Source organism: Xenopus laevis, chromosome 8S, assembly GCF_017654675.1.
Source record: "Xenopus laevis strain J_2021 chromosome 8S, Xenopus_laevis_v10.1, whole genome shotgun sequence".
Classification (NCBI taxonomy): domain Eukaryota; kingdom Metazoa; phylum Chordata; class Amphibia; order Anura; family Pipidae; genus Xenopus; species Xenopus laevis.
In genome coordinates, this window is record NC_054386.1 from 26,530,991 (window position 1) to 26,550,338 (window position 19,348).

A 19,348-nucleotide genomic window follows, 5' to 3' on the forward strand; every position below is an offset into this window, starting at 1 on the left:
TTGACATGACAAATCCAAGCTTGAGAGCTGCAGAACCAAAACAGAGCATCAATTACAATTTGTCTTGCAATATCGCTGTTCTAAAAGTTAATTTAAAGCCCTCACAAATTCTTCCTAACCATTGTGAATGGCATAACGCGTTGCTGTTTGACTGACTTGGACTTTGTGCTTCCTGCAGGTTATACAGAATGACAGAAAGATCATTTGGCCCGGCGGGGAGACAGAGAGGCCGCAAGGCTATCAAATGTCCACCAGGCTGAAGGTACGAATTAGGAAATCCCTGAATATCCCGGAGTGTTTGTGTAGATATAAGTGCTGCAGTGAATAATGACAGCCCACTGGGTGACCTTTATTAAAGGTACAGCATAGTAACCCACTGAGACAGTTACAGGAGATCCCTGCAGGCCACAGAATTTTATCAATGGTAACTCCTTGTACAACATTGTAACTAAGTGGGATCACTAAAGCTGACAAGTCACTATGACATGATGCAGGATAAGGATTGTGATGGCTCTTAATCTGGAAATCTATAGAGAAATGTTTCATACACGATTGAAATATATTTGATTATAATGAAAGCAATCATGATGTCCCTTAACTTTAAATATTGCCTTGTGTATTCCTTCCATCCACAGATAGTTACCATTCACCAAGAACCTTTTGTATATGTGAGGCCCACAATGATTGATGGAACATGCAGGGAAGAATACACCATCAATGGAGATCCTATCAAAAAAGTTATTTGTAATGGTCCCAATGATACCATTCCAGGTATGGGAGACAATTCTTTGTGACTGGACCTTGGGATAGGGAACTGCTTTTACTGAAACCTATGCTGCCATCGTTTTATAGTATCTCTCTGTACAGACTATGAGCAAACTTAGGGGGCTGTTCCTGCTGTACATGCTTAGAACATGGGAAAACTATGCTGCCATAGTTTTATGGTATCTCTCTGTATAGACTATAAGCAAACTTATTGAGGAAATCCTGACTGTGCTTGTCAGTTATGCCTGTATATATCTGTTCTTAGCCCTTCTAAACCTCTGTCCTCTGCTGCAGGTCGTCCAACTATACCACATTGCTGTTATGGCTTTTGTATTGACCTGCTTATCAAACTTGCTAGAGAGATGAATTTCACCTATGAGGTTCACTTGGTAGCTGATGGTAAATTTGGTACTCAGGAGCGGGTAAGTATTGCTTATCCCCAGCAAGCCATTCACACCCAGCACATTGAGCCTTCAGGCTGGCTGAAGTGTGTCAGGATTATCATGCTTTGATTTAGAAATAAGCCCATTGAGTGTCAGAATGCATTACTTGTGATGTTAAAGGAAATGGGGGGCCTTTAGGTCAAATACCAGTGGGTGGTTTGCTAACAAAGCAGTGCAGTGGGACAGGCCTAAATAGGCCATATTCATAAGGTTGTAAGCTTAAGGAAAATGATAAGCAGTGGAATAACTAATTACTAGTAACTAGTTACCAGTTACTGGGCCCCACAGCAAATTAAGTTTAGGGCCCCCAGCATATCCAGCGCTTGTCCTTTTATTATTTGGGCGACACGGGGCCCCCTATACTTCCTGGGCCCCCTGCTTCCTCTGTAGTTACGGCCCTGATGGTAACTATTCAGGCCTTCCCTTCCGTTACTGGATTATTATTTGCTTGATGATTGCAGGCTAGATACCGTAACAAATATGGGCTCTATGTTTTAGAAGTGCGTTAAGCCCCTAATCAGCTTGTATTAAGCTCATACAAACATCATCTGTGGATCAAGCTGCACACAACGTAACAAGGATAGAGAGTGCAAAAAGCATAAACCCCTAATCCTTTCCCTCCTGCAGGTCAATAACAGCAATAAAAAGGAGTGGAACGGCATGATGGGAGAGTTACTGAGCGGCCAAGCAGACATGATAGTGGCACCACTCACTATTAATAATGAACGTGCTCAGTACATCGAGTTCTCCAAGCCATTCAAGTACCAAGGACTCACTATACTTGTGAAAAAGGTACAGTCCTGTGATAGACCTTCAGGTTGGGCATCTAGAGTCAAGTCTGGTGAGAACTATGAATTCAATCTCTGCATTTACCTTTCAGTATGTAGAGACTTACCTGCTGTTTGCTGTTCTCTAACCCAGAGAGGGCCAAAATATCACACCTGAACAGGGCCCTACATTTCTTAGAGATGGCTTTCCAACACTGACCCCCTTTTCATCAACTTAGTGTAGTAATGAGCAGCAGTGCAGACTGACCTCTCCCCAACTAGAGGGGTTTTGCATACAGGATAAAGGTGATTTGTCTCTTCTCAGGAAATCCCAAGGAGCACTCTGGACTCCTTCATGCAGCCGTTTCAGAGTACTCTCTGGCTTCTAGTTGGACTCTCAGTGCATGTGGTGGCGGTGATGTTATATCTACTGGATCGATTCAGGTCAGAGTGCTGGACTATTCACTTACTCTCTTCCTCTACTGATTGGCAACCATACTGATAGGCACAGACTGGTTTGCCATAAAAGGTTCTTTTTTTTTCCCTTTTAAATTTTGGCAATGTACCGTATGTATAATGGGAGCATTCTCTTTCAGTCCGTTTGGACGTTTCAAAGTAAACAGTGAAGAGGAAGAGGAAGATGCTTTGACACTGTCTTCAGCCATGTGGTTTTCCTGGGGGGTCCTCTTGAACTCTGGTATTGGAGAAGGTGAGGTTATGTTTTAGGAAACAAACAAGTTATAGTGGCATCCCAGCAATGCTAGTGTCTGTTCTTAAGAACTGACAATCAATTTGTGGGTTGCACAAGCTAGCACCTTCATGGTGTTCATTTTTGTCACTGAAGTCACACTCTGCGACCTATAGTGAAATGCCTCTTTTCTCCAAACCCTTTCCAACAAATCTCCTTAAGGCAAGCCTCACACCTACATGTCCCATAGGGCTGTGCAGCAACTGAGGCTCTGTGTGGCTTTTTCTAGGGGCTCCCAGGAGTTTTTCTGCCCGAATTCTTGGCATGGTCTGGGCTGGATTTGCTATGATTATTGTAGCCTCCTACACTGCTAACCTGGCTGCCTTCCTGGTGTTGGACAGGCCAGAGGAAAGGATAACTGGGATTAATGATCCCCGGGTAAGTAGGATATTTGTGCCTACTCTTCTCCGATTGGTTCATTATACATGTCTGTATTCCACTAGAGGCAGAATCCATTGGCAGTTCCTAAAAGCAGCTTCTTTCGGGTGTGATTGATCTGGTTTGATTAGTTGTTCTTATCCCCTTTTTGTCTTCCAGTATATGTCCCTGAACAAATGAATTCCTAGTTGATAGGCTGTATCAAGCACTGATATAGTGTTTGACAATCAAACAAGCAAAATGATTGCCAGTGACTGAAAGGATGTATTGGCCACACCTAGACAAAATAAATGCAGTGGTGTCACTAGGTGGGGAATTGCACACACTGGGGTCACATAAAGTCAGGTAGTTTCTAGATGGGTAATGTGCATGGAATTCATGCCTGAGGCAGGTTGCTATGTTGTGCATAGTGATACCTTTAGCCTTTCACTCTCATTGATATAGGTGTGTGATTGGTCTGACATATACACAAGCACAGTAACCATTCCTGACTGTCCTCAGCCCAAAGCCCAATGACATTTACCCAGACATGTCATTAGTGTATGGGCCCATTGTGTCCTGCTGCTGCTTGGGAGATGACATCCTTTCAAACAAGCACTCACACAATACATCAAGTTTGAACATAAGGGGACAGGGTGCCCCATCTGCTGAGTCATGTTTTTACTGCAAGACTCTTCCTTCTTATTTGTAGCTTTTACTTCTGCCCCTTCAACCCTCAAATTGCCAGAGGTGGGCCTACCTGCTTTCCTGCCTGATAAATATGTTATCTGAATTAATGATGAAATCTCACTGAGCCTCATGGCTTGGGTGCACGTCCATTAAGCTTGGTTGAGATTTCGTGTAGCTTCTGGGGCAAAAACGTACTTACTGTCTCCACATGCAGCTGCGCAATCCCAGTGACAAGTTTATTTACGCCACCGTCAAGCAAAGCTCTGTGGACATTTATTTCCGGAGACAAGTAGAACTCAGTACCATGTACAGACACATGGAAAAGCACAACTACGAGAGTGCAGCGGAAGCCATACAAGCCGTACGTGATAAGTAAGTGTCAGCACCTGTCATATTTATTCTAGATTTACAGAATATCTAGAATATCTTAACATTTGTGTTACCATTCTATCCCTTGATAGAGGAAAACAATCAATATCTATAGGGCCCTGTCAGCCATAAAGCAAGAGCGAAGTGTTGGGACTACATGAGGGAGCATTGAGCAAAATAAAGAATAGGGAGCATAAGTTGCCCCCTCTGTTAAACAAATAATCTCCTTCCATCAATCAGAGAAACATGACATGTTAAAGTGACATTTTCTTACTTTCCTTGTACAAACATAAACCCATGAGCAGTGCTTGTTTACTCTGGACTTTAAAGGAAAGTGATATGTGAGTTGCCCCAGTTGTACCATTCACTCATAAAGTCATGAAAAGCATTTTCTATACGAATGCAATGAGCAATTAATTGTCTAGAATTGCAGGCTTCCTCTGGCTTTATGTTATCAGGCTACTGCATTAATGTTTTATTGATACAGTTAAAGAAGCCAATAAGTTCACAGCCAGGTACAGAATTGTTGTGTTTTGCAAGGTTCTCTGCCATGTGGGCAGGACCGCCATCAGAAATCGCAGGGCCCCATACGACAACATTTCCTGGGCCCCCTGGGCTGCGCCCACCGCAAGCCCCACCTACAGGTCCGCCCTCCCCACCCCACAGGTACGCCCCCCATCACACAGAAAAAAAACAAAAAAAATATAGAATTCCCACATGTTAATAAAAAATAAAAAGATATTGGTGGTCAGGGCCCCCCATAAAAAAACATTTGTGGCCAAGCCCTCCCCCCCATTAAAAAATATTGGTGGCCAAGCCCCCCCCAAATTAAAAGAAAATCCATGCCTTCCCAAAGTCAGCAGCTCTCAGAAAGATGGGGGGCCTGGCTAATCAAGTAAGTGTGGCGTGGCCGGGCCCCCCTTACCCTCGGGCCACCTACAACTCTCCCCCCCGTCCCCCCCTGACGGCTGCCCTGCATGTGGGCACAACATATGAGCTGTAACAAAGCACAGTTGGCACTGCTCTGAACTAGTTTGGTGGCTTTCCTTTATGGGATGTGCAGAGTGCTGCTGCCCCCTAGTGATAACTACAGCTTAAGTCACATTACACTTGTGGGTGCCCCAAATGATGAGATCTGTGCCATTTCGAGAGTGACCATTGGCCATTGTCCCTGTCCTCTTGCCTCTCAGCAAACTGCATGCGTTTATATGGGACTCGGCTGTGCTTGAGTTTGAGGCCTCTCAGAAGTGTGACCTTGTTACCACCGGTGAATTGTTCTTCCGCTCTGGATTTGGCATCGGCATGAGAAAAGACAGCCCCTGGAAACAGAATGTCTCTCTAAACATCCTCAAGTAAGTAGCCTGTGGCAGGATTGGACTGGGATTCAAAATAGGCCTGGGCATTCCTAGTACACAGAGGCCCAAACATCCCCCACCAGCCCACTTAATAGTCACTTTCTTACAGCAGCCCCTCTGGCATTTGCCAGAACTCACAGATTGCCAGTCCGGGCCTGGCCTGTGGCTTATCTCATCAGTGAGGCTCATGGCTTTAATCTGGTTACACGGCATAGTCATAATAGTCATAATCATATATGATAATGGTTAAACTTCCAGGTGACAATGCTTATGTTTTGGCAGCCCTGTTGTTCCTATAAAAGGAAACCAGTTGGCCCAACATAATGTCATGAAGAGCTTTGTTAGATACTCGTGCTCTGTTGATCCATTGAAGTGTGCCACTAGCTACCGGACAGCACGATTGGTAACATAACAGTAGCTCTCCTTTGAAATGAGACTGCTGCAGTAAATTAAATATTCTGATGTTCAGTTTTGGGCTAGGCTTGCTAGGGCCCCCCAGAGAATCTGTCTGACAAGGCACATTTTCAAAACTAATCACTATAGATCATATAGCCCTACAGTGGGAATGAGAAAGGGATGATGGGAATTCTTCTTGGCTTGGGCCGGCCATGATATTGTCTGTTAGGCCAGTATGACCCTGCTTAAAGCGGAGACGGTACCCCTCCTAATGTAGTTTTGGTGTTTGCAGGTCACATGAAAACGGCTTTATGGAAGAGCTGGATAAGACCTGGGTCAGGTATCAGGAGTGTGATTCCCGCAGCAATGCCCCAGCCACACTGACCTTTGAGAACATGGCGGGTATGTGATATGGGTAAACCCTAAATATACAGCTACAAATTGTCGCTATGGTAGAGTGGAACTTCATTTGCCCACTAGAAAGCCTTGTCTGGCATATTAAACTAGGGACGCACCGAATCCACTATTTTGGATTCAGCCAAACCCCTGAATCCTTTGCGAAAGAATCTATCAGAATCCCAATTTGCAATATGCCAATTAGGGGTGTAAAGGGGAAAACATTTTTTACTTCCTTGTTTTGTGACAAAAAGTCACGCAATTTCTGTCCCCACCCTTAATTTGCATATGCAAATTAGGGGTTGGATTCAGTTCAGCTGAGCAGAAGGATCTGGCCAAATCCGAATCCTGCTGAAAAAGGCAGAATCCTGGCCGAATCCCGAACCGATTCCTGGATTCGGTGCATCCCTATATTAAACCCAGTCTCACTCTGGTACTTACTTAGGTGCAGAGTTCTGATTCATTTCCATCTCCCGAGCTGCTTTTGTTACTTTTGCCCTAAAGTGGGTGGGACTTGTTTCTGACTCAGATGTGGGTAGAGAATGCTCTCCTTTTCATTAGTGCCAAAGGCGGTCACGTTTGCTCAGTCGCCTGCCCATGGCCCACGGATCACCCTTAGATATAAACACAACTGTCTATTTCTCTGACTTCCATTGTAGGGGTCTTCATGCTGGTCGCTGGGGGCATTGTTGCCGGAATCTTTTTGATATTCATTGAAATCGCCTACAAGCGGCACAAGGATGCCCGCAGGAAGCAGATGCAGTTGGCCTTTGCTGCTGTGAACGTGTGGAGAAAAAACCTGCAGGTATGAGAAAAAAAACCAAGTGTTTTAGAGCCATTCCCCGACAAGTGTTGGTGTTTCCTTTCAAAGAGCAGATAAGCCTTCTTTTAACTGGATTATTGGATGTCGTGGGGTTTCCATCCTCTCCTTCCATTTCACTGTGACTCCCAGGTGCCACCACGTAACAGTGTATAATCACCATTCCTCTAACTTCAGTCTCACGGCCCTGTCACTGGCAGAGTGGAGCGAGCAGTATGGACACTCCTTCTGACACCGACGCGGCACATTTCTCTCCCATTCTGTTACCTATTTAAAGGAACAATAACATCAAAAAATTTGATTGTTTTAAAGTAATACAAATATAATGCAGTGTTGCCCTGCACTGGTAAAACTGCTTTGTTTGCTTCAAAAAACACTACTATAGTTTATATAAATAAGCTGCTGTGTAGCAATGGGGGCAGCCATTCAAAGGAGAAAAGGCTCAGGATACACAGCAGATAAGCTCTGTAGAACATAAAGGTGTTATCTGTTATCCACTATTTAACCTGTGCCATATAGCCTTTTTTTCAATTCCCGCCATTGCTACACAGCAGATTGTTTATATGAACTATAGTAGTGTTTCTGAAGCAAACAGATCAGTTTTACCAGTGCAGGGCAGCAGTACATGATAGTTTCATTGCTTTAAAATACTTTTATTTTTTGGTGTTACTGTTCCTTTAACATGAAACAAATGAAACCACAAAGCTGCAGTATTATCAGATGTCACCCTTGTGTTATCCTCACTACTGAGTAATATAACTTGAACCTCTGCCCAGGGCATGAGGAGGCTACACCTCCCCTTTAACAATGGCACAGGACATTCCTGTTGGTTTGTGTGAGATCAGCCAATCAGCTTGAGCAGAGCCATAACTCCTGGTGCCAGCCCTCCTGTCTTCATTCACTGTTTTGCTTTTGGTTATTTCTATCATTCTCAGCATTGGTGGGGCAGGATACCCCTGTATTAAAGGGACAGTACATTTTTAAAGGGTCTTGTGGACATTGCACATTCAGTCAGTAGGAGTTGCCATAGAGATCTATTTCTGATCACCTCAGCCAAAGATAGAGAGAACTGAGGGGCTGAGTAAAAGAAACACATTAAGACCGGAAGCATGTGGCTACTGATTGATTGTCATACAGACTCCCCAAGCTCTTGCCACACTATAACGTGTTGCTGGGACTCTTTTGATTGAAGGGGAAGGAACCTATTTATGTTAGAGTGCCTGCTGCTGTGGCTGAGCCATATAAAGAGAATGGTGTGTTCATTTGCTGTGTATGGGTTTGTGTTGGGAGCTGTTGTGTCGCTCTCCATAGTCACACAAGGCAATAATACTGCAGCTTTAGTAGCGACACTCCCTGCTCCTTGTGTTGGAATCTCTCTATTTCCAGTCATTAATGTGCTGATTAACGAAGCCTTTCCTTTGCAGCCTGGGAACATCAATTCAGTAATCTGAGTCATTTCCATCGATGTGCCATTGGACTGCACTTTAAGAAAAAATGCCTACAGCAGCCACATGGGTTTGTAGCTTGCATCCAATCACACGGCATTATAAAGCGCTCTCTAAATCCCTCGACTGCCGCACATTCTCGCACATCCATTCCTGGTGGCCACGTCGGCCGGCAGACGCCAAGTTATGAACCCGTGTTGCTCTTGTAGCTGATTTTTTTTTACCATGTTGCAAGTAGCGTTTTTTTTTAATTTATTTATTTCAAAAACTTACTCTTGGGGATTTGTTTAACTAAAGAGAAAAAAGTGTGGTTGCAAATCTTCATTTCCAATACTGATTCTCAAGCAATGTGGTGCGAGTGCTTGGCCTGTCAGGTCCTGCAGACTTGGGAGATGGAGACATTGATCTGTGTATAACAGGACTCACTCAGCTGCTGCTGTTACTTAAAGGGGCAGATCTCCCAAATGGAATTGATACCCTACACACATGATATAATTGTATCTCATCAGAGTATATTCCTCGGCACAAGCCACCCAGTGCAAGGTGTAATGGATGTTAATATGAAATAGCTACTTCCAGTAAAGATGAGTGTTTGGGCAGAATGTTCCTCCATTTAATTATAGTTACAGAACAAGAGCTGCTCATCTGTTTGCCTTTACATGAATGGGGCTTCCACAGGCTTGCAGAGATTCTGCCTCTTTATGGCACAGTGGGGCTGAAAGTCATAATTAGGATCATTTGATTTATTCTTCTCCATAACCGTTAGAAATAGCGCCTGGAGCTGTCTGTAGTGTTAGACTTATGCACACGTCCCAGTTGCACTGGAGCCTTAACTCTGAGTTTTTGGAAATCTAATGGCTGAGTGCAAAGTGAATAAATGCAATATGGTGGTTGTAAGAAGCGACTTGCAGGCGACACACGATGTCTGGTCTCTCCCCCTCACTTCCGCCAGGGAGAAGTCTGCACACAGCACTGGACTGCAGCAGCAGCACCGCAATTTTCACTTGCCGCCCTTCCATGCCGGCCGCCTAACAGGTCTCCCATGGGCAACAATTTTACAATCTGAGACCCCCCCCCAGATTTCAGAATCAGAAAAAAAAAAAAAACTCCATTAGCAGAAGGGAAGCAAGTGAAAAAGATGAATTTCCATGAAAATTTGGCTTTGGGATCAAACGTGGATAAAGCAAATAAGTAAAAGCCATTTCATTGCATCCACCCTGCTTATACCCCCCACCCCGTATGTGCATGTATATCAGAAAGGAACCTCAAAATTTATCCCATCTGTGGTGCCCCTCACCAGTGGAATAAATTTTTGTTATATCACCCATTGGTATAACAGAACAAACCCCATTTATTTTCTCCCCCCACATCCCAGTATCATGCCATTTTAGTTACCATGTCAGTAAGCGATAGCATTTGCTTGATTCTTTCTTTTGCCATTTTATTTTTTGCTTTGGAAAAATTGACGCTTTCAACCAATGCACCATTGAAATTTTTGAATACATTTTTTACAGAATTCTCATAAATGGCCGCTTTCTAATGCAGTCTTCTATCTTTCTTATGACCCAGAATCCAGCATACAGATCCTTTAGCCGTCCACCCTAACCCCTAACTAACCTACTAAATAGACAGACTTATGCTCTCCTGGCTTAGAGCTGCTTTGCTTGGTCACTTTATCTCATCCCACCAGCACTGTACTTGACTAGTAAAAATCAGATGTAGAACCCACAGTGCACAGGAGCCTTGGATGGACCTACATATGCACTAATGATGCTTCCATTCCAAGGCATAGCTGAACTTAACAATATGGCAGAGAGGCATAGAGACCTGCCACCTCTTTATCTTCCCAGGTGGCTGACTCAGAAATGTAGAGGAACCTCCTCAGTCCCTAAATAATGCCCGAATCTAATATCCATATGGTGACCATGTCTTTAATAAGCCCAGCCTCAGGCAGGGAGAAGGCCTTAGTGTTACTTAGGTATGGAGGACAGGCTTTCCCCCAGCTTATAACGTATAGGCTGAAAGAGAGGCCCATTAGAGATCTAATTGCTTATACATATTCATTTTAGGATAGAAAAAGTGGTAGAGCAGAACCTGACCCTAAAAAGAAAGCCTCTTTTAGGTCCATCACCTCCACCCTGGCCTCCAGCTTCAAGAGACGTAGGTCCTCCAAAGACACGGTAAGAGGAAGAAGAATTTCAGCCCTCTCTATCTCTCTCTCTCTCTCTCTCTTTGGCTTGCTCTTCCTACTCTATCATTGCTCAGTCTCATTCCCCTCTCTCTGTCTCTCTGTACTCTGTACCTTTTCTCTCTCTCTCTCTCTTTCATCCTCTCTTTCTCTTTTTTTCCTATCTTCTGCCATCCCATTGACTGCCAAATGCCCGTTCAGAAGCTGCACATGTACACGCAGCATTCCATGGCCTCATGTTCGTCAACAGTCAGTCAGTTGGTCATCTAATGTACCTAGATCTTACCTACTGGTCTCCACCAAGGGCCAACCAGCCAAACTGTCCTTTTTGTCTCTTTAAGAAGCAGCAAAATTCTCTCTTTTTTTTTAAAAAAAAAAGATATTTTTTTTCCTACTGGTGCCAACTTTTTATACTAAACCCCCCTCCTTTTTGTGTTTCCTTTTGAATGTTTTGTCGTTCCTTGTTGTTTGCCTCAGGGGACACACGGAATTTTAATTTGGCCACGTTTCACCTCACTAAGAGTCATGTTTGCGTTACACGTACTTGTATTTTCTGTTTGTTATGATGGCACTTTTCTGAAGGTCCTCCCACCCCCTCCCCTAAAAGTCATAAATCCAACCCCCATAAAGTAACTGATTCCATCATTTCCAATTGCCAAAAACAATTGCTTTTCTCAAAATCTGAACCTTTTTTCCTTACAAAAGAAATGTCAGAATTCATGTTACTAGTTGGTTTCCAGTGTGTACTTCAGTGTGTGAGTATGTGCTATATACATATATATATTTCTATACAGTGCTACAATATAACTATGTGTTCTAGAGGGACTGGGGATAGGGACGTGTGATGCACATCCAGACTATTATACATTATACATATTGTTCTTCTCTCATGAGGATCCTCTACTTCATACAAACACACACACATATATATATATATACAGTATATATATCATATTGAAACACTAATTCACATATATGTCTGTGAAGGTTCTCAGGCATATCTATAGTAATAAGTCCAATTAAATGCACTCTCTGCATTTTCTTTTAACTTGAAGATGTTTCACTAGTCAGAATTGGGAATTTAGAGAGCCGGTCGGATGGCTATTGAAACATCTTCAAGGCTTAAAGGGATACTGTCATGGGAAAAAAAATTTTTTTCAAAATGAATCAGTTAATAGTGCTGCTCCAGCAGAATTCTACATTGAAATCCATTTCTCAAAAGAGCAAACAGATTTTTTTATATTCAATTTTGAAATCTGACATGGGGCTAGACATATTGTCAATTTCCCAGCTGCACCAAGTCATGTGACTTGTGCTCTGATAAACTTCAATCACTCTTTACTGCTGTACTGCAAGTTAGAGTGATATCATCCCCCCTCCCTTTTTCCCCCAGCAGCCTAACAAAAGAACAATGGGAAGGTAACCAGATAACAGCTTCCTAACACAAGATAACAGCTGCCTGGTAGATCTAAGAACAACACTCAATAGTAAAAACCCATGTCCCACTGAGACACATTCAGATACATTGAGAAGGAAAAACAGCAGCCTGCCAAAAAGCATTTCTCACCTGAAGTGCAGGCACACGTCACATGACTTGGGGCAGCTGGGAAATTGACAAAATGTCTAGCCCCATGTCAGATTTTAAAATTAAATATAAAAAAATCTGTTTGCTCTTTTGAGAAATGGATTTCAGCGCAGAATTCTGCTGGAGCAGCACTATTAACTGATTCATTTTGAAAAAAAGTTTTTTCCCCATGACAGTATCCCTTTAAGTAATTACAGAGAGCCCATTTGGGCTTATTACTATAGGCACACTAATTCACATACACTCTCATTTACACATAGAAGGTTCAGTGTCACATGATCCTCATTATATAGGCACAATCTATTCTCTTCATTACAGGAAAGTAAATTGCCCCCTCATTCCCACACATGTGAGTCCCCCCTGCACACATGGTGCCCCCTTCTAGTCTTGCCATCCCCTCCTTATAGACAAAGGGACATTGTAATAGGAAACTTGGTGGCCTTTCATACATTGAATAAATGTATATTTGCTGACACTGATTTTATAGGTCGAGTTATTAAGAACAGACATTACAAGAGAAGCGCGAGGGCGGACTTTATATTAGGTAAATGTGGTGGTTTAACTGTTGTTAATCGTTCATAGCTTTTCTGTCACTTCTATGACCACATTGTAAAGAATAAGTGAACTTTTTTTGCTTATTGTCTACTAGCTCCATTCTATTCTGATGCCTCAGTTGGGCCCTGTTTAATATTATTATTATTTACCTGCTTCCAGTGAGAGCTTTAGGCTTCAAGGTTTGCTTAGTGATAAAGGTGTTAGTCCTCAGTAGAACCTGTAGTGCCTGATCTTTTTTCCATGGTCAGACAGGAACATCCCCCTGGGTAAGTGAATCCAATCTCCCCCCAATACTTACCCAGGTACAGAATTCTGATTCTTCTGCTCCTGGGCTGCTCTCTTTCCCATGGTTGAACAGGGGGGGGCATATAGTGTATATGTTTATATATGAGAGTTTGTAGGGAGATGATATAGAAGCAAAAGGTGAATGATTTGCACTTTACAAAGCAGTTGTGAAGCCCTTTGTCCCAGGACAGTTGGTTCAGTTGAGGCCCCCTGTGTCTTTGGCAAGCCAACAAGGGATGTTGCAGCCGTTGGCTTATTGTGCCCGGCATTAGCTGAGCCTGGGCCGTTTGTTAAAGTTGCCCCTTCACAGTGGCTTTGTATCTGGTACATTCTACCAGGAACAGGCCTGTGATGTTTCTCTATAGAGGCTTTGTTGTGTACAGGGCAGGCATTGTATATGGCACAACACGGCATCCATCTATCAGCACAATGAGCTCTGTGCCCTAGTGCCAGTGTAAGGTGTGTGTGAGCAGGGCTTGCTGGGGATGGAGAGATGACAAAGCTAATAGTGGGGGGCTCACATATCAGTACAGGGGGGGCCCTGCTTATAGAGCTGTTTGGCCTCTTATTGTTGGATGTATATAACGTTCCCGCTTTATCAGGCACGTGTGTAGCATCAGTCAGTGTAACTGGCACCCCTTGGTTTATGTGTGTGTGTGTCTCTGTACAGAAGCCTGGGGGGGGGGCAGCATTCATGTTCTTTGTTTTGGTTCCCAGTAGGGCACAAGGTTTAGGGACCACTGGTGTGTGACTATGGTGTGTGACTACGTATTCCTCACCCCCACAACCGCCAGTCATTCAGCAACCTTTGTCCCTGTGCTTATCCTTATCACTTCTATATTTGTGCCGTTACCGTGTAGGTGTCTGTAGTTACCAATGAGCCAGAAAACTGTTGTGAGGTCGGAGCCGGCCCAGTGGCACCTGAATGCCATGTTTTGTCCTACCTGTATAAAGCAAAATGTGTGTTGCCATTGGGCACCCGGCCCTCGCCTGCCTCTATAACTGGCCCAACTTGTTGTCATTTTACAGACATAAAATTCTGCAGAACAGAACAGGAGCTGAAACCCACCAGCGCCCCAGTTGTGCCTCATGTTTCCTCTCTGTGTATTTGTATTTTACAGCAATACCACCCAACCGATATCACGGGGCAGCTAAATCTGTCCGACCCTTCTGTTAGCACTGTGGTCTAAACTCACCAACAGACAATGATTGCACCCTATTAGTAAGGACCTGGCACGAGCCGCACCCATTGTACCAACTGGTAAGGAACTGGGACTGGCACTGCCTGCACCTCCAAACTGGATTTTATTGGGACACCGGCACCACTGACTGCAAAATGCCAACGCATTGGGAGACTGCCCGGCACCAAGTAAACTGCCCCCTGAAAATAACCTCTATATATATATTTTATTCCCCAGAAACCTCAGACTGCTTGGAAAAAAGAGACTTTTGTATTTCCCGTCGGTTCTGTTTGTAGCTCATATAATCCTTTGTGCACAGTGTGGGGGCTCTTGCCTGCAAAGGATTGTGGTTCTGCTCATTGCATGGATAATATATTTCTTATTTGCCTCTGTAAAATGCTGTATATAAAGTCTTCTCATATATATATATCATATATGTTGTACATAGATATCAATGCAGCTGATAAATACATCTCCTAACCATCTCATGTGAGCGTATATATAAATCCTATTTATTCTTTGTATAAGTCTGTATTGTTCGACTCTCCGTGGGACACAATATATTGGCAATTGGACAGGGTTCATTATGACTGGATCAGATGAACTGGCTCACCCCATCTGTTAGAGTGTAAGGTGGGAGTTTATGGTATGGGATTATATTCCTGCTCAAAGGCTGCTCTCTTCCCACTGTCCTGCCAGGGAGGTGGTGTCCCAGTTGCATTTGTCTATATTAACCAGAGAAAGGTCCTGCCTCTAACTAAACATGACATATTTAACCCTGTCCTGCTCCCAAAGTGCAACCATAAACCTGTGAGAGTTAAACAACCCCTTACAGGTATTTGTAAGCTCAGCCCCTGACACAACACAGAAGGAGGAGAACAGCCCATGGGCAAAGAGCCCTGGTTACTGGTAAGTATTTCAGGCAGATCTTTGTGTGTTTGTCTTTTTTACTAGTAAAGTTGTTACCAAAATGAGAGTAACCATCAGTTTCCCTTCTCTTAAGTCTGGACTAAACCAAAACCTGCAAATTGCCATTAGAACACTATGTGCCCAGGACAGACTGACCCATAAACATGTCACTGCCATTAGTACCCTATGGGCCCAGAAGGTACTGACCCAGAGTCTATAGTGTAATAGGGACAGTGCAGACAAGGTTCTCTGTGATGTATGTGGTGTAAAAAAAGAGGCGGAGCCATTCATTCCATTTCATACATATATATTGCTCTGATCCATTTGTATTGCTTGTACTAGTTATGCACCAAATCCAAGATTCGGTTCGGAATACTTGTGCCTGGCAGAACCGAATCCTAATTTGCATATGTAAATTAGGTGCAGGTATGGAAATCACATGATTTTTTGTCACAAACTAAGAATTTTTTCCACTTTTTCCCTTTCTGCCCCTAATTTGCATATGCAAATTCGGATTTTGATTCGGTTTTCGGCGAATCTTTTACCAAGGAAATCCCAAATAGTGGATTTGGCGCATCCCTAGCTTGTACAGAACATACTTGATTCTAATGAGAGTAATTTTCATACCTGGCAGGAAACAGCGAGAGAATATTTCTAAAATAAATGTATTTCCAAATAAATTCCTTGTGCATTAGTGATTGCTCTGCTGATGGTGGGGAAGAGAGAAAGGGAGGAGGCGGGGCAGAGGGAGAATGGGGAGGGGAGTTGAGAAGGCGGGGCAGAGGGAGTATGGGGAGGGGAGAAGGCAGGGCGGAGGCAGTATGGGGAGGGGAGAAGGCGGGGAGGAGGGAGTATTGGGAGGGGAGAAGGCAGGGCGGAGGCAGTATGGGGAGGGGAGAAGGCAGAGCGGAGAGAGTAAGGGGAGGGGAGAAGGCTGGGCGGAGAGAGTATGGGGAGGGGAGAAGGCGGGATGGAGGGGTTATGGGGAGGGGAGAAGGCAGGATGTAGGAAGTATGGGGAGGCGAGAAGGCGGGACATAGGGAGTATGGGGAGGGGAGGGGAGAGGGAGAAGGTGGGGGCAGAGGGAGTATGGGGAGGGGAGAAGGCGGGGAAAGGCAGGGAGGAGGGAGAATGGAGACAATAAAAAAAATCCCATATGTTATATGCAGTTCTGTAATCTGTTGTCTGTTGGTGGGGTTGGTAAGAATGGGAACCCTTCCCCCTGTTCTGCCTGTGACATCATGTAGCCCAGTTACAAGCAAGGCAGAAACCGATAGGGATAGAGCTCCAGAGGTCATCTAGAAAAACAGGAGGATCCAGTGAGACCATCAGAGGTTATAAAGGAACCCCTGCTGCAGCAGCATCCAGCCAGAACCAGGGTGAGGGGTACTGCCCAGGAGATCAGTGTTGAGTTTGGCCAGGAGGTGAGACCTAGAGCACCAGCTGTACAGACAGAGCCTGTCCTGTTCCGTGCCAAGCTGCTAGAGTCCCAGGAGGTACTGAGGCCACTGGTAAGACTTTCTGCTCCTCAGATCTGCCTTCCTCCAGGAATGTGTTATGGGTTACAGGGAAAAGGGTCTAACTGGTATCACAGGGGCAAGAGGCCGGTACGGTGACATGATAAGACATGAGGGTGATAAAAAGTAGAACCCCGGGCAGGTAGGTGGTTATTGGGTTTCAGGTAATCAATGGTCTACAAATAACAATGCAACCCCAGGATTATTCTGGTGGAAGTACCTCTATGGGGCCCTCTCTTTCCCTGTGCCCTAATGGTGCTGCCATGGAGACCAACGAGGACATTGGGAGTGAAGGTTCTGTATTGTGGGGTAAGCCTCTTGTTCTGCACTGTTCTACCCCTGTGTGACTGTGAGTATTTTTATATGATTCCAGAGGTGCCGCCCAACCTGAGACAATTGGTTCCCTACATTGTGTTCTCTTGGAAAGCCCAGACTGGTGAGTACAAATACCAGCCATGTCCATATCCAGGGGAGGGCCCAGAAACCAGGCACTGAATCCCTATTGTATTGATGAGCTCTATGAGCAACGCTCCCCCCAATAGATTGTCCACCGGTTCAATAACGAACCCCCCAATTGGCCACTCTTGGGACCAAGCCTTAATTTTACAGTATATGGTACCAGGCTGAGCGCAGATCTACTCCTGACCCAAGTTAGGTACTGCACACAGGCAGTTGGTGCCCATATATAATGGCATCTCTCTTGTTGACGATTCTCTTCCTATACACACGGGGCCTCATTCTCCTCCAATGCCGCAACTGTCTCTGAGCAACCACCAGGGAGCCAATCACAAAGCACAGAAGGACGCTCCCAATAAACAGAAGGCTCCCTATAAACAACAAATACAAGTGGGCCAAGAGAGAGAAAAGGTTCTGGCACTGCCTGAAGGATTCACCTGCTATCCCCAGCAGTGGGAACTGGTCCAGGTACCCTGGGAATCGACACAGTGTTCTGTCCGTCTCTGTAAGGGAATGCGAGGAAAGGTGAGCCACTGCCATACTGTACACAGGCTGCCTTCAGACATTCTAAGGGGACTGATCCCCCAAACATCTAAGCATACTGTTGTCCTATTGCTGCCTGTACTTTTGCTGAGAAATAAAGGGATTTAGGGCACATTTGCCCTACACAACCCTAATGCCTCACCTTCTACTTTCTCTGGGTTGTGTTTCATCCAGTCCAACAGAGTCTGGATCCGGCACGTACAGACCCACGGATTTCCGTCCAGCCGCAGGTGTCTCAGGGCCGGCAGCTTGGACAGGTGTTTGCCAGCTAAGTCAGTCAGGGCATTATTATGCAAATAGAGGGCATCTAAGGCAGCCAATGAGTCCAGAGCACCATCTGGCAGTTCTGAGATCCAGTTGCTTCCCAGGTTTAAGGTGAGCAGCCTGAAGAGAGGCCTAAACTGCTCTGAATGGATGGTGGCCAGCAGGTTTCCACTCAGGTCCAGGTAGGTCAGGTTCTGCTGGTACTGGAAGGCTTGGTTGTGGATAGTGGAGATTAGATTGCTCTGCAGATCCAGATGCTGTAAGTTACGGTACCTGAGCAGGGAGACGGCCGAGATGGTGCCAATTTGGTTGAAGGCCAGAAGCACAGTGTGAGAGTCTTCCTCCATGTTCCTGGGGATGAAGTAAAGGCCTTTTCTGGAACAGTCCACTCTCCCCTGGGTGCAAGTGCAGCTACCAGCAGCACAATCCAGTGCCCAGCAACCCCCCAGAGCCACAACCATGAGCACTGCCCAGTGGCCCTCCCAACCAACAATTGTGCCCATCAGCTGGGGCGTCCTGTTGTTGGACTCCATGCCACCCAACTTTTTGTGAGTTGGAAGCACCATGTGACCTGCCCATTGATTAAGCAAACAGCACGTCATGTGATCTCTGCAAATATGAACAGGGATTAATTATGGGTTATGTGCTTGCATGCCATTGTTCTGCTGGCAACCTCCTTGGCAACAAACAGAATCCTTTAACTCATTCAGTACTTATTGCCTGTTGAGTTGGTTCTGTGGGATGGACCCCAATGTGTCTGGTAAGATATTTACCCACTCACTCTCTCTCTCAATCTGTACATTTCCTAGAAGCAAAGCCGCAGCCGAACCTGGTGCGGGGAGCAGAGGAGGGCAGCAGTGAGACTCGTTACTCAAGCCATTCCTGCTGTTCCCAGCTTGTGCCACAGGATGGCGACAGTGAGACTCATTACTCATACCATTCATGCTGTTCCCAGCTTGTGCCACAGGATGGCGACAGTGAGACTCATTACTCATACCATTCATGCTGTTCCCAGCTTGTGCCACTGGAGGGCAGCAGTGAGACCCATTGCTAATGGCATTCATGCGGCTGGGCTTAAAGGACCAGTAACATCAAAAAATGAAATTGTTTTAAAGTAATAAGAATATAGTGCAGTGTTGCCCTGCACTAGTAAAACAGCTGTGTTTGCTTCAGAAACACTATTATTGTTTATATAAATAAGCTGCTGTGTAGCCATGGGGCAGCTATTCAAATGAAAAAAGTCTCAAGTTACACAGCAGATAGCAGATAAGCTCTGTAGAACATAATGTTATCTGTTATCCATTATCTATCCTG

The 19,348-nt window shown here is 44.8% G+C and overlaps 2 protein-coding genes across 9 annotated transcripts in view; one reads left to right on the plus strand and one right to left on the minus strand.

Moving 5' to 3' along the window:
• The window catches only part of LOC108699855 (glutamate receptor ionotropic, NMDA 1-like), a 29,254-nt gene extending 14,426 nt beyond the window's left edge, over positions 1–14,828 (plus strand). For 2 of the 8 annotated variants that reach the window (XM_018232485.2, XM_018232486.2), the window contains 13 exons: positions 179–262; positions 636–771; positions 1,060–1,187; positions 1,836–2,000; positions 2,301–2,419; positions 2,572–2,684; positions 2,953–3,101; positions 3,985–4,142; positions 5,330–5,491; positions 6,183–6,292; positions 6,946–7,091; positions 10,621–10,731; positions 14,286–14,828. In XM_018232485.2, coding sequence (XP_018087974.1) covers positions 179–262; positions 636–771; positions 1,060–1,187; positions 1,836–2,000; positions 2,301–2,419; positions 2,572–2,684; positions 2,953–3,101; positions 3,985–4,142; positions 5,330–5,491; positions 6,183–6,292; positions 6,946–7,091; positions 10,621–10,731; positions 14,286–14,354 — 1,650 coding nt within the window. In that variant the 3' untranslated portion in view covers positions 14,355–14,828. Of the gene's footprint in view, positions 1–178; positions 263–635; positions 772–1,059; positions 1,188–1,835; positions 2,001–2,300; positions 2,420–2,571; positions 2,685–2,952; positions 3,102–3,984; positions 4,143–5,329; positions 5,492–6,182; positions 6,293–6,945; positions 7,092–10,620; positions 10,732–12,811; positions 12,869–14,193 lie in introns of all 8 variants that reach the window. The other 6 variants (XM_018232482.2, XM_018232484.2, XM_041574584.1 and 3 more) reach the window with 5 other exon arrangements.
• A 2,120-nt stretch (positions 14,829–16,948) lies between these two features.
• LOC121397680 (leucine-rich repeat-containing protein 38-like) lies at positions 16,949–18,561 on the minus strand. Its single transcript, XM_041574834.1, has 2 exons — positions 17,913–18,561; positions 16,949–17,730 (listed from the first exon to the last, which is right to left on the minus strand). Exons 1-2 carry the CDS (start codon positions 18,535–18,537, stop codon positions 17,423–17,425), a joined length of 933 nt encoding a protein of 310 aa, XP_041430768.1. The 5' UTR covers positions 18,538–18,561; the 3' UTR covers positions 16,949–17,422.
• Between the last annotated feature and the right edge of the window lie 787 nt (positions 18,562–19,348).

Bases quoted from the DNA above. Each gene is read 5' to 3' on its own strand.
- LOC121397680 (XM_041574834.1), bottom strand. From the start codon at position 18,537: ATGGGCACAATTGTTGGTTGGGAGGGCCACTGGGCAGTGCTCATGGTT. The intron at 17,731-17,912 runs GTGAGGCATTAG...ATTCCCTTACAG, and splicing joins CAACCCAGAGAAAGTAGAAG to AGACGGACAGAACACTGTGT.